General features: G+C 41.8%; 1 protein-coding gene across 1 annotated transcript in view; it reads left to right on the top strand.

Moving 5' to 3' along the window:
* RGL1 (ral guanine nucleotide dissociation stimulator like 1) overlaps nucleotides 1-14,174 on the top strand; it is a 60,610-nt gene that overhangs the window by 23,731 nt on the left and 22,705 nt on the right. The window contains exons 3-4 of the mRNA XM_010715834.2: nucleotides 1,147-1,355; nucleotides 11,009-11,086. Coding sequence (XP_010714136.2) covers nucleotides 1,147-1,355; nucleotides 11,009-11,086 — 287 coding nt within the window. The remainder of the gene's footprint in view (nucleotides 1-1,146; nucleotides 1,356-11,008; nucleotides 11,087-14,174) is intronic.

Raw genomic sequence — 14,174 nt, 5'->3', positions numbered from 1 at the left:
TAGTGACTGTTTAAAAAATAACCCTTCCCCCTCATAAAAACAAAGCATCAAACCTGAGATCTGTTGCCAAATATTACACCAAACGAAAACTATAAGAGTGAACTGAGGGGTTATAATGACATATGTGGTAGGTGAATTGACTCCTTCCTTCCTTGCAAAAGTATCATGAAATGCTTCTTGTCCAAATGTGCTTATGATATTAGGTTGTGCATCACTCAGAGCTGGTATTTCCAGCACGGGAACCGTAAGTTCTGACACTAAAGTTGTGACTTCATTGCACTCTTCCAGTACCTAAAGGGAGCCTACAATCAGAAGGGGAGTTGGCTCTTTACAGGGGGAGCTGCTTTCAGGCTCAGTGGATGGCTGTGCAGATTCTGGGTTTGTCATCGTATGGCTGTATTGCAGCTTCCCCTGAGCAAGGCTGCCTTCTGGCTTTCAGTACCTAAAGGGAGCCTACAAACAGGAGGGGAATCAGCTCTTTGAAAGGTAGATAACAGCAGGACAAGGGGAAATGGTTTTAAGCTGAGGGAGGGCAGATTGAGGTTGGATGTCAGGGGGAAGTTCTTTGCTATGAGAGCGGTGAGGTGCTGGAACAGCTGCCCAGAGAGGCTGTGGATGCCCCGTCCATCCCTGGAGGTGTTCAAGGCCAGGTTGGATGGGGCCCTGGGCAGCCTGGGCTGCTCTGAAATGTGGAGGTTGGTGGCCCTGCGTGTGGCAGGGGGTTGGAGATTCATGGTCCTTGAGGTCCCTTCCAACCCAAGCCATTCTATGATCAGTTTTAGAGTTTATGCAGAAGTTTAAGTGGGACTGGATCACCACTGTTGTTTCCTTTAGCAATGTTATTATTCTCTTTGTGGGATAATGAACTTTCTTTTAGATTATAATATGTAGTAGCGCCACAAGATACACTGGTAGCAGTCAGAGTGTAAAATATTCTGTGCAACATGTCAGGGAAATAAACTTGCTGAATAACATCCATTTTTAACAGAGCTCTTGGAGTTTGGAGAGCCAAAATGAACAATGTGGTTTACTAACTAAGGATGGACTCGCAGATAACTGCTCCTGTGAAAAGATGAGTGTGACAGCTGTGTGAAGGATCTGGTTTTTGCCTGATTTTTGTGTTTTGTTTTTGTTTTCGATTTGTAGGTTGAAGGGGACCAGTTACCTCCAGGACATACTGTCAGCCAATATGAAACATGTAAGATCAGGACAATAAAAGCTGGAACTTTGGAGAAACTTGTGGAGAACCTTCTGACAGCTTTTGGGGATAATGATTTTACCTACATCAGTATCTTTCTCTCAACATACAGGGGCTTTGCTTCTACTAAGGAAGTACTAGAGCTTCTCCTTGACAGGTAAGAGCCAGAGGATGGTGGGAGCTGAGCTGTCATTTACATGGCAGGGAGATGTCGGGAATTGTTTCCATTACTGTCAGTGGACGTGGACTTAATAACCCAATGGACAGGTGTCAAAAATATGTCAAAATTCGGAATGTGTAAATACATGCTGCTCACATTCACATTCTCATTAAAGCATGCTCACCATGTAGGGAAAATACATTGTGTCTGGCAACGAAAGAACCAAAATGGGGCTGGCACGTGGAAATTAATCTAGCTTGTCCCTCTCCAAAAAAACCGAATGAGAGGGCTGCAAAGTCACACCTAGCCTAGATTCCTGTATTTCAGTGGATATTGAATTTTCAGACCTAAGTCTTCTGTTGGGGGCAATTCATTTGAAACAGGGATAATGCAAACACACTCAAAACCACGTCTGCATCTGTTCACATCAATACACTGTAATAATTTTTTTTGTGGGCAGCACAAAACCCCCTAGATATACAAATAACTCCTAGATACACAAATAGGCAAGGTCGGAGGTGGAAGTATCATATTTATTTCATTTTCAAAAGGAAGTGATGTACAAAAGCAGCTATTCAGGCATGTAGTAATTAGCGGGCTAGTGTAAGAACTCCTAGGTTTTGATTTTGGCTCTCCCACCAGATGGATAAGGAGCAAGGTGCAGATAAGTTATCTGTGCTATTCTTTTATATCTGGAAAAGAGTATGATATTACTTGCTTTGCAGGAATGTTATGTGCTTAATTAACAATGGTGTTGAAATGCCTAGCTGCCAAGCCTGCTGTAATGAGAGTAATCTGTAATCAAGAGTAGTAACTTCACAGCCAATAAGAAGTCAGATCTGGAAAGAGAAGCCATCATGGGGAGAGGCTGTGCAGTTAGATTTCCTACAGTGACCTTCAGGTCTCGGTCCATACACATTCTGACATAATTAGGATGTAAGCAAAAAAAAAGCAATGGTGCATATATGTAGGAATATAAAAATGCAGAGGAATTCCTTCTCAAAAATAAGGAATTCTGCCTTTACATTCAGGTTTTTTTTATTCTGCATTTTGAATGTAAATATCTTTTAAAGAATACCTTGTGAAAGACACCAAATTCATCTGGATTCTATTAAATTTAAAACAGAGCTGGCTGGCAAAAGGGCAGTGTGGTATGAGAATCTCTTGCTCTCTAAGCACGAGTTGCCCAGGAGCCACACATCTATAGGATAAGCCAGTGGTTGTATGCATATACACTCTCATTTCCAGCCAGTAATGCTTCCTATGTGATTTAATTGAATTATTTTTGTAAAGATAGACTTTAGCAGAAGAGACTTTTTATTAAGGAAGAGTTGAGTTAGATAAAATAATACTTTTTGCAGTGATGTGTTACCCAAAATGGCTATTTAAATTCTGTTCTAACAATGGGGTTCTTGTTGCTCTGTGATGGAGCCAGACTGCTTTTTTGGGGTTTGCTATTGATTGACATGCACCTGGGGAACTTGTCCTTCTGTAATCAATGACAACTTTAAGATGGCTTATATAATGGGAATTAGTCATTCCAGGGTGGCTCCAAACCTGTTGATACGCACTTAGCTTTTAAATTAAAGGTGCTTGTATAAAACCCAGGTAACTTATTTTGTCTTAAAAGTGTGTTCACATACCCAGTTTAAATGCCCAGAAAACATCCTTATGTGTTCACCATCTCGTTTAACAGAGTTTAGACTTTCAGTGGATTCCATTCTTATTTCTTTGTTAGTGAGGTGTTTTGGTAATAGAAACAAATGTCCCACCTGAGAGCATGACTTCATTTTAGGACTCACTGTACAAACATGCCTAGAAGTGTTTGCAGCAGCTCCCACCCTAAAGCCCTTCTTCTGTCAAGAGATCCTAGAGACACGATGAGAGGAGCAGGCTGCTGGCAGATATTTAGGAGTGCCCTGAGGCACAGAGAGAGTAAGGGTTGTGCTTCACCTTACGGTTTTGGAGTTAGATCTCTGTGTCCACATCTGGTTGTTATTTTGCTGTGCTCAGGAGATAGAAGACTATTATGCAAAGAGCAGTTCATATCTTGCGCTTATTTAATTTGCATAAATTATACAAGATCCCATGTATCTGACAAGCAAGTCTAGAATCTACTCCCAAAAAAACCTCTTAAAGTGGATGACCGGCAAAGTGACCATGTTGGAGAAACATTCTTGTTGCTGGGAGGCTGCCTGCATCTTTAATGGAGGGCTGGTTTGTTGGGCACTCTGCACAGAGCCCCTGGGCAGGACGAGACAGGGCTCCTGAAGTGCACAGCTCTGCAGAGAATTCGCTGTGCATAGCACTGCAATACCAAAATAATTAAATAACATCCCTGGAATTGAGGATTGAAGAATGATAAACTTGGGGTTTGTGCCAGAGGGGTAATCCACTGAAACAACAGGCCATCTTACAGTCAATTAGCCTGGTTATGGTTTTGATTGTTTTGTGGTGTTTCATCACTAGCCATTAAAATGTTCAGACTCTACAAGGCTGCGCTGCTGTAAGGATGATGAAAAAGTCTTTTGGGAATCTTGCTTTTGCACTGACGTTAGCAGACTCCTCTAGATAAATGGTTCTGCTTTCTTCCTGTATTCTCCCCAAGAGAAAATGATCATAGCAAGCTAAAAATAGGAATGTACAAAATTAATAAAACACTGAAGTTGTAAATTCAGATGCTCAAAAATCAGGAATTTGAGCAAGGAAAGAAGTCAGGATCATTATCAAGTCCATACATCATGTGCTTTAGTTTCTACTTCTGTATAGGTTTTTAACATAGGCATTAATGGTAGGATTTTAAAAACAGCCTGTAGAAAGTAATTACTCATTCTCTGAGAATCACTGGTCATAAGACACCTGTACTCTTCAGGCTCCTATGAAAATGCAGCAACGGTAGCTGTAAATTGTACTGATGGTGCAATTTAACTTGGTTACTCTGCAATTAAGTTCTTAATATTTTCATATCTGGGAATTACATCTCTACCACTACACTTAGATTGCAGCACAAAAGTAGTGGCAAGTCTAACTTAAGAGTCTTTCTTATCTTTTCTCAGGCATTTATCAGGGGAGCAAGTGAAAATCAACGCTGATTAGAAAAGAAATTGAGCAGACAGGACTAACTTCTTGGCTTTGAAATCTGTGCATGGCTATTTTGTAATGAGTTTCATTTGAGTCTTCAAGCAGATAAGCAGGAAAGTAGGAGTCTTCTAAAGATGATGCCCTTGTTGTTCACAGCTTTGTGGGCTGTTGATTGAAAGGAAGGATCTTGGCCCAGTCTTCTCTGCTGCTGTGTGTCCTCGTGGGCTGTGTCTGAAGAGTTTGTGGCCCGTTGGAGCTTTTGGTAACATGCCAGCGTGGCAGTGCTCTGCCTTAAGGAAGGGAGAACAGGGGAAGTTCAGATGGTGCAGGTCTGCTTCAAACAAGTAGGCCATGTGGTATTTCTAGCAATGTCTAAGTTTGGGCACTCAGGTGAATGTCCTTCTCCTCCAGTGCAACTTAAAAGAGGTGAAAATGTCAGAAGACAGCGAGAAAACACAGGGGACAGAGCAGAACTTACTTTCCTGAGCCAAGTTCTGGTCTCCAGCTTACATACCTCTTGGAGCAAGCAGTAATGTAGTCTACAGTAAGGAGGAAGGGCACGTAGGCTGCTTGACCTTGTCAACGTTATCCCCAGCTTTTTATAACAAATGTTAGAATCCTCAGGAAATCCTAGGAGGTCACCACTTCCTTCCCCTCTCACAAATCTCAGGAGTGTAGTGTTTAAGAGTCAATGGATGTTTCTCTTGGCTTTTCAAATATCGTGGTTTATCTAGAAGCGTATGGATTGGGACAAAATATAGATTAAATTTAAGCTATAAGGGTTAGAATGATTTACATCATGTGTGGAATATGAACTGGTGAAGAAAAGCAGATGTTGTAAAGAAAAATACATAGAAATGCATAGTAATTGAATTTAACTAACTCGGTTTTCACCTTTACTGCAGAATAGGTAGCTAAGACTCTACGTTTTTCAAATTTATTGTTAGCAGTATTTCTAAATAACAGCACAGGGATGAAGGTGGGTGTTAGTGCATAATCTGTGTTCTATAGCTGTTATTTTTATTTCCCAGTTGAGTAAAAAAGAATGTGAAAAAGGCTCTCAGAATAAGCATTAGTTGTCAGTTTCAACTTCATGTGGAGAGCTTGAGCACTGTTTCTTCTTCTTGGTGATAGAGTGAGACTGTAGAGTAAGGGGGCAATCATGGATGGCAGTGCTGAATCTGTATTTGTAGGTGTAAGGAAGAACAGTGATGTGGCCAGATCCAAAAAAGCCCTTCCATCTTTCTGCAGGGGAGCAGCTCCACGACACGGGGTTGAAGGAACTGCACCTGTATTTCCTGCTCGTAGGACACACTGCATGTGGGAACGTACGCATTGGGAACGTGCCTGCCCAGAAACATAGGTCAGCCCCATGAGTGTGTGAGGTTTGCTGCCATCAGGACCTGGAGGGGGCCTTCATTTCCTTCCTGGCCATGGAGGAGTTGGTAGTTTTGTCCCTGTGGAGTGGTAGGATGAGCTAAAGGGACATCCACATTTCTTACGCTGCCTTTGCTCCTCTTCACACGACATAGGAGTGCAGGAGGAAGTCCTCCCAAAGCCACACACACATGGCTTCAGTTATTTCACAGCAGGAATCTCAGGGTTGCACAGCACTTGTACTTGTGGTGTCTCGAGCTCCCACATCCTGTGCTGGTATTGTCATCACAGAAATGCACAAACAGACAGGGCAAAGAGAAACAATCCTAAAGGTGATGCATCCAGTGCAGTGAGTATCAAACAAGACGTGTGAAAAGGTTTAAATCTGCTAATGTAAAATTCGGAATATTTTTAAGACAGATGCAGTTCCCTCTGTATCATCCAGGAGGTACTTGCTGGATTTCTACAACTGTGCTGCTTTGGTAATGGACTACCAATTGTGCTCTTTGATAATTCCTGCCTTTAATATAGTCAGTGATGTGTTATTTGCCCTTTGAGTAAACTAGCATTTCTTGCAGTACTTTTTTATTTCTTTGCACCATGACTTCAGATTAAATTTTTGCTTTTTATTAAATCTAAAACTGGAGCCTTATGCATTATTTTGGCTGTATTTGGTCTATAAAGATTTTCTTTTAGCATAGAGTGGAAGTCAAACTAAACAAAACACTGAGTATAGGCCAGTATGTTGAGAAGTGAGAGGGATGTACTTGCAAAGCTGGTTAAGAGTAATTGGACGTCCACATCCCTTTAGTATGCATGGAAGTTTGGGATCTAAATGCACTAAGCAGCTTTGAAAACCTGCCAAGTCTTTAACACTATGCATCCTGATATTGCCTCTTTGTTTGGTAGAAGTGGTTTAAAAATAATAATTAAAAAAAAAAAAAAAGTACTCTTGTCAACATTTGGATGTGGAAATGGGAAATGCTGGATGGAAGACTGTGGAAAGAAGGAAAGGGGCAGAAGGGCAGAGCCAAGAGCAGACAAGCTCCTCCTGCCCCCAGGCACAGCACTACGGCGGGGTGCCCTCACTGAGCCTTCAGCATCCCCTGCTGCTCTGTGTGCTGTGGCATTAAGTGCTGCCGAGCGTGATGGAAGCCAAAGGTATTTAGCTGTCCAGAGGAGAGCAGGCATAAGCCGAGTTCCTCTCTGATGTATTTTACTTTGTCATGGTAATGGTGTTCCTTGCAGCGGTGCTTAAAAGCAGGGCTGTGCTGTGCTTGTGCAGTAGCATATAAAGTAGCAACCAGTCCCTGTCTGAAGAAGTGTGCAGAAAAGGAGAGCTCGAGCTGGGTAAGCCCAGCAGTATGATGATGGCAGATAACAAGTTAGTTTTACATTTCCAGTTCATTTCTTTTTCTGGAGGCTGGCTTGATAAGAGGGCAAATGGAGATGGAGAGGAGAGAGGGGGTGAACTTGAGAAAGGCCTGGCTGAGTAGAACAGAATAAGGAAGCAAGTATAAACAGAGGGCTTTGCTCAAGCTAGGGAGAGTCCTGAGGCCATTCTGAACAAACAGGGCAAAAAGCTGTCAGTCAGGAATGTGTGAAGAAGAGAAATCTCCCAAAGAATCTGCTATTGCCATTTTTCTTCTCTGGAATCTGAGTGGTTTCCTTCCAGGTTTTGCACCCTGGTTACAGTTTGAGTGAGCCTACCACTGTGTGCTGCTTTCTGTGGGGGATTTGTGCCATTTCTGCATGCTTCTTCCAGACCAAGGAGGGATGGCCTGAGCACCAACCCTTTCCATCCCTTCCCCAGTACCACAGTCTGTCTTCTTCTGGAGCTTCCTCCCTCACCAGGCACGTTCAGCTCACATCCATGGGGTTTTAGAAGGCACAGAGGAGTGGATCCTCCTGTAGCAGAGCAGATCCTTCTGTGCATTTTAGGACAGTAGCTTTATATGGCATCAAATGTTACTGCTGTAGCATTTATCTTTCCTGTGTTGTTTCCCTCTATACCACTTGGCTAAAGAATTGACTTTGTTTCCATTATTCTGTGTGTATAATCCCAAACACCTCACAATTCTTGCTGAGTATCTGTGCTTCCAGTTATTTTCTGCTTGCTTTGATGCTTCCAAGCATTATTTAGGGCTTTGGCACTTCTGCAGAGAACCACCTTTCCTTATTATTTCCTAATCATTCAAAGAGGATTTTCCTTCCTCTTCTTCCCTTCCCTTCTGAACAGAGATGCAGGGGTGCATTTTCTACTCGATTTTTCAGTATTTAAATATTCAGCACTACGGGTTACATTCTGGTCTCATTTGCTTAGTGCAGTTCTTTTGAACTAAGTCTATAACTTTCCAAACACCAAGCAAGGCTGAAAAGTTCTGTGGGCTACAGGATCCTTTTGTTTCTCATGTCTCTTTTTGTATGCAAAGCATTCATACAAGGCTGGGTAGTGAATGGCTCTTTGTCCAGGAGCTGGTGAGAACAGAGTGGTGGAAGTCTGCAGAAACACTGTTCTTTACATCAGATGTATCATTAACTCCTCCTAACCCGTATTTAATGGCCTGTTGCTCACGCAGAGCTCTTTTTTGTTGAGAGATAGGCAGAGATTTACATTTGGCAATATGACAAAATGTTATATACGTGCCAGGTTTTGTACTGCAAATTGCCTGCTTTCTGTGACTGGGTTGTAGGTTTATATTAGAAAAATCAGCATGGGTACCTCTAGTGGGATTTACGTGCAAGTGCCTAATGTTCTTCATATTCATATTTTGTATTTCACACATTGCCAGGACAGTGACACCGTGAGTCATCTCAATACGTTTTGCTTGGAGAACTAATGGGAAGTTTTGAAAAATGAGTATAAAAATGTGATTATTATTCAAGAGTTGCTGCTTTCTTTGCTCAGTAGGGGCAAATTGTCTTTTGTACTGACTAAGATGTATTTTAGTCACTACCTAGCAGATGGTGATGGAGAGTGAAATCCTCTCCATTTATCAACAGGCCAAGAGCACGCGATACACACTGCATCAGCAGCACGGGGAGTTGAAACTAGGTGATTATTGTGGTCCCTTTCAAGCAGGCCATTCTGTGATTCTATGATTGTTCTTTCAATGTCTGCTTCCTCTCAGCAACCCTCTCCTGTAGCTGTTCCTGTATTGGAACCCAGCGTTCCAATATTTGGAAGTGCAAATATCGAAGCCGATAGAGTTCAACCTATTTTGATTGGATTTAACCTCAGCTTAGCAAAGTGATGGGCTTTGTGGAGGTGTTGTGGCAGTGCTGTTTGGAAGGCATTCCGATTTATTTCATCCTTGCAGGAAGGCAATGAGAAGCACTTCAAGTGGTCAACTGCACTCACTTTGAATTGGAAAGGGTATGACTGATCCCTGTGAGAGGCCAGGTGGGATTAAGTGCTGAATTGCATGGTTGGAAATAAAGAATCTATTCCATTTTACAGCTTCAGTAGTGCTGATCTCGATGAAAAGATCACAAGTAGAGTGTGAAATTGCTTGGGAGCACATATGAGAAAGCAGAGAGGCTACTGATGGACTGAAAAATTTCCAAACAAGATTGACAGCAAAGTAGTGATTCCTCTGTGAACGCTCCTGCTGTGATTCACTGCAACCCTGGGGAGACCAAGGTGTCATGCAGCATAATCAGAAGTAGATTCTTACCCCACTGTCACCATAAGCATAAGCTGAGCATATTTTTCTTTAGATGTTTGCAGTAGCTCTATGAAATCACAATGGAGAAATGGCTTATCCTGTATGAACCTCCAGGCCAAGAACCTTTCAATTTTTAGAAGTCCTTATAGTGTACTCTCATGTCTGCAGATCTGTAGGACCAGCAGTATTGTTTGGGTATAACTGAGAAGAATTTGAGCCCTTCAGGGTGTAATTTTGCAAGTGCTTATGTATGTGTTATACCTTTGTTTCGTGGGCAGACATAATGCTGAGATTTCTGAAGTCTTCACTACTGGTCTTGTGTTGAACGAGGGTAAGATACTGGGATCAAGCAGTCATATTTTGCTCTCAGCTTTGCAACAGATAAGTGGAAACAACATTTTTGTTGTGTCTACATGCAGCTGGAGATGCAGGAGCCAGTTTTAAACGAGCCATTGTTGTAGATAACACAAGTGGTCCTACTGCGGTACTCTCAAGGTTAAGGAAGCCCAAACTGACCTCCTTACAGCTGCAGCCACACTGCTGCTATCTGAGGAGCTTGCCTTCATTAGTTTGGGTTTACTTTGTAATGCACTGGAATGAGCAGTGCTTTAAAACCACTGATCCTTCTGTGCCTCAGTTTCCATCTGTATTGAACAGGCCAAAGTTAAACCCTTGTCATCGTATTGTTGAAACTTATCTTAATGTATTGTGAAGTTTTGAGACTGAGAGCCATGATGGGGCAGAATACCAACATGAGGGTGGTGCAAAAGCACATTGTTTACAACCTGCTGGTGAGAAGGAGCTTGAATTAAACTGTCCTGGTTCAGTTTCTGTACAGATCTGCAGTTCTTGCATATGAAACCTTAGGCTGATACTTTAGAAGAACATAGAGCTACCACCTCATGTTTCTAACCTTTGCAAGTTATGGATGAATTTGTTGCAGTTCTTCCGTGATCCTTCCCTACCAAACTGACAGCCCATGCTATTTTCTTCGTCTGATGTTCTAGAATGTTAAAAACAGTTAAAGATGCACTTGTTCTAGCTACTCAGATTAATTGCAGGTGCTTGACTAACATAATTTAAACACAGAATGTTTCAAATCAGCTTGCCTAAGTCTGTACTGGGAGTAATTGTCTGCCTTCATTCAAGCTGGCTGTAAGGAGCCATGAAGTTCTTTGTAGAGCTGTGTATCTGAAGCAATGGGTACTCCTACTGAATCTGACGTGCATTATCCTGCCTGCAAGGCACATGCATTACGTATGTAGGTGTGAGATTTTGCTTTGTGCTGATGGAGTTGTGCCTCTGGTTTCCTTTTTCCCAGTGGCATTTTCACAGTGCTGCATACCGTTCTTGCTCATGACAACTGCATCAAGGGTTTTGACACGAATGGGCAATTACCACCTGGAAAAATCTGTGTGGAAATCACACTTGGTAGGAACGATGATAATTGTGTAAGGAGCGCTTTATTTGGGCTTGTGTTTTCATTTAGTAGGTGTTCCTCTAAACAGCCATCTCCTTTTTCAGGTATGGAAACCTGGAGACCTCAAGCTGTGAAGAAGTCGGGAGCCAGAATTCGTCTGAATCCAAAACAGTACTCAGGAAGTAAGTGTGGTTTTGCACTGTGCAGCAATCAGGATTCATACTGGAGGAGGATGTGGGCAGCATAGCTGTTGTTTCCTTTGAAAATGCACAGCACTGTTTTCTTGCTTAAACAAGCTCGTGTAAAGCCAAATATCAACCGTCTGAGGACGTGCCCAATGATGTAAGCCAGAGTTCTCTCAGTCAGCAGAATTGTCTTGGAATTGAACAAGAGGTGAACACATCAAGGCCAATATTTTATTGATTAAACAAACAAGGAATGTTTGTTTCCCCTGCCTTATCTATAGCAATAAACGGTTATTGCTTATGACTGATTTTATTGTGCATTACAACGGCGTCTGCAGACCGTAGCTGAGGGTGTCTCAGGCTATGTGTGCATGCATGCATCTTCTCCATTAGTGCCCCTCTGATTTACAGTGTTGCTTTTTGAATGAAATTTAAATTCTGATGTCATCCCGTGTTGCAAGAAGAATAGCTAAGCTGATCTGAAATGCAGTTTAAATGGAAAAAAGTGGTTATCTTCCTAGCATCCTATGAAACTGCATTTTATCTTTAGACATGGGACGTAAAATGTTCCTTAGGTCATCAGAGTTTGTACTTTGACATCTGTATGCTGTGTGGTTTGCACTATGGCAATGAAAAGTAGCTGAGTCGTTATATTTGATCACAGTATGTTGGGAATCTTCATTGTTGTCAGCATCACTCTATGATTCTATTTCATCTATCAGTTAAAAAACAAACTTAAATCTTTCTTCAGTGCACTGACTTGGCAAGGAGGAGTTGAAGAAGAGACCCTACAGCATCAGTTTCTTTGTTTTGAGATGGAAGAGAATGTTGAATTTTTCTAGAACGTGAAATACACTGCAGTAATTTCATTCCTAAGACTGATGCAGGTTGTTGATTCAAATCACATCTTATTTTAAAATATTGGGCCTGACCTTCACACTGCTTCTCTCGCTGCATTTCTGATGACGTATGTGTTGGGACAGAAGGTTTTGAGCCTGTTTTAAAATGGTTCAAATGTCCCCAGTGCAGATATTTTCCATTAACATGCCCAGCACCTCCCTGACCCTCATTGTCTGAATGGAATTGTTGGACAATGGGGTCCCTTTGCCTTCTGTCATCCATGCAGAAACTGTTTTGTTTAACCACCATAGATAAATTGGTGAAGACCCCTTGTATAGGAGTGTTTCTCTGAAAACACAAGTAATTATGCTTGCTTGAAGGTGAAAGAAATGTAAAGCTTAATTAACATCTATAAATGATACAGGACTCTCAAAAAAGGCTTTAGTTAGAAACAAAATGTTACTGCTTGTTAATTGTTTTAATGCTTAAGGGGAACAGAAAGCTACAAGTTCTGGTGGATTGGACTCCTCCTCTTGACCCAGGAGACTTGGTAGGAGAGCTCAAATCTCTGACTCTTTTCTAGTTGGCAGAAGCAACCTTCATACAGCAAGTGGTAGTTAAAACTTGGTCACAAGCATCAACGAGACAGAATGATGCTGAAGATAAAGGAAAGAAAACAGGCAGCCAGCCATGCCCTTCTTGTCAAATAGACTAAGAACTTTTTGTTTAGATTTGAAGGAGGATTGTTTTTCTACTGACACACATAGTTTATCGTCATGCTGCTTCCTGCTGCATCCATGTTGTCTTCTTTCTTGACAGTAATTGTCACACAGCGTCTTTCACAGCTGATGAGTGACCAGTGGATGGGGTCTGTCTTCCCATTCTTCTGGTAGCACAACGAGTTGATCTGACTCAGTTTTCATTCATCAGCATGGCTGATTTTGATTCTTCAGCCCTCATCTTTTACATCTGAACTTGATACCTGTTACCCAACTACTTATTTATAGAAAGTTCAACAATGAAGTTACCAAGCAAGTAATTTACATGCCATGGGCACGTTTCAGCAGATCCTGCATAAACGTGAGTTCACTTCCCTGCCTTAAAAATTTCCATTGCCTTTCAGTTGCTGTGGCTACTTGTCTCTTAGCTATGATTAATTTTATCTGGAAGAGAGTCTGCCTTTGTAGTCCTGTTGTGAAACGCGTCATTCTGGTAGTTCAGGTTTTCTCTTGTCTGGGGATAATTCCAATATAATTGCATTTACCCTCTTGTCTCACAGAACAGAAACATGATATAGGTGTGCTCTCAGTGTTATATGTGCTGGAGCAATGTTATTTCTTGCCATGAACTCTGTATTTTTGGAGGTGAAACATCTCTTGGGAAGTCCTGGAGTTTGTGTGCAAGGCTCTTCTACATTCATCAGACTCCTGGTGTGACACTTCTGATGTTTTATAGTTCTGTTTGATGCAGCAGAAATGTAAAGCATTTCCTCTTGTTTGCCACAAGAAATGCTGCAGAAGAGAAAAAAACAGCCTCAGGAAGAGAATTCATTGCTCCTGAGATATCTCATGGAGCTTTTAAAAAGCAGGGGGTTTCTGCAAAACCTGAGGTATGTATAGGAGGAATATTCTGTCATATTTTGTGCACCGTTAGCCCTCCAGTTAGTACTTTGTGTTGAAACTCCCTGTTCTTTTTGCACTTGTGGCATAGAGCTGTGATGTGTTTTGAGAAGGAAAAGGCCCGATACATGTAAATTTCCTGTACTATTTTAGTGTTCCACCTGGTGTTAATGCAGCTAAGAACCTGCATGAGCTACACCAGGCCTTGAGTGCACTTGTGGCACGGCGTGGTTTGGGAGCCCTGTGGGAGCTGTAAACCTCGCCTGGTGTTCCGGATCTGAGCCAGCAGCTACTTCTCACACTCACTGCAGTGACATGGAGTTGTTACTGACCCAAGATCTCTTCAGCTCTGCTCACAAAACGCCTTCCTGGGGATCCTTTCTGCCAAGGGGATTTTCTCCTGTTCACTTAAGCGTCATTCCTAGCATTTTTGAGACGCAGGAATGGGCAAATGCTTTTCTTTTTATTCAACATCAATTTGATAATTATGTTTAATACAAGATGTCTGATTTTTTTTAAATAGTATGGCCATTTTATTTAGATCTCCATTCGGTAACAGAAAGTTTAAACAAAGTGCTGTAATGTTGTAACTTAAAAAAAAACAAACAACCAAACACGACAGCATA

The sequence above is a fragment of the Meleagris gallopavo genome, chromosome 10 (assembly GCF_000146605.3).
Source record: "Meleagris gallopavo isolate NT-WF06-2002-E0010 breed Aviagen turkey brand Nicholas breeding stock chromosome 10, Turkey_5.1, whole genome shotgun sequence".
Taxonomy (NCBI): Eukaryota; Metazoa; Chordata; class Aves; order Galliformes; family Phasianidae; genus Meleagris; species Meleagris gallopavo.
Note: the sequence above shows the minus strand (reverse complement) of the source record. Positions and strands in the feature narration are given on the sequence as shown.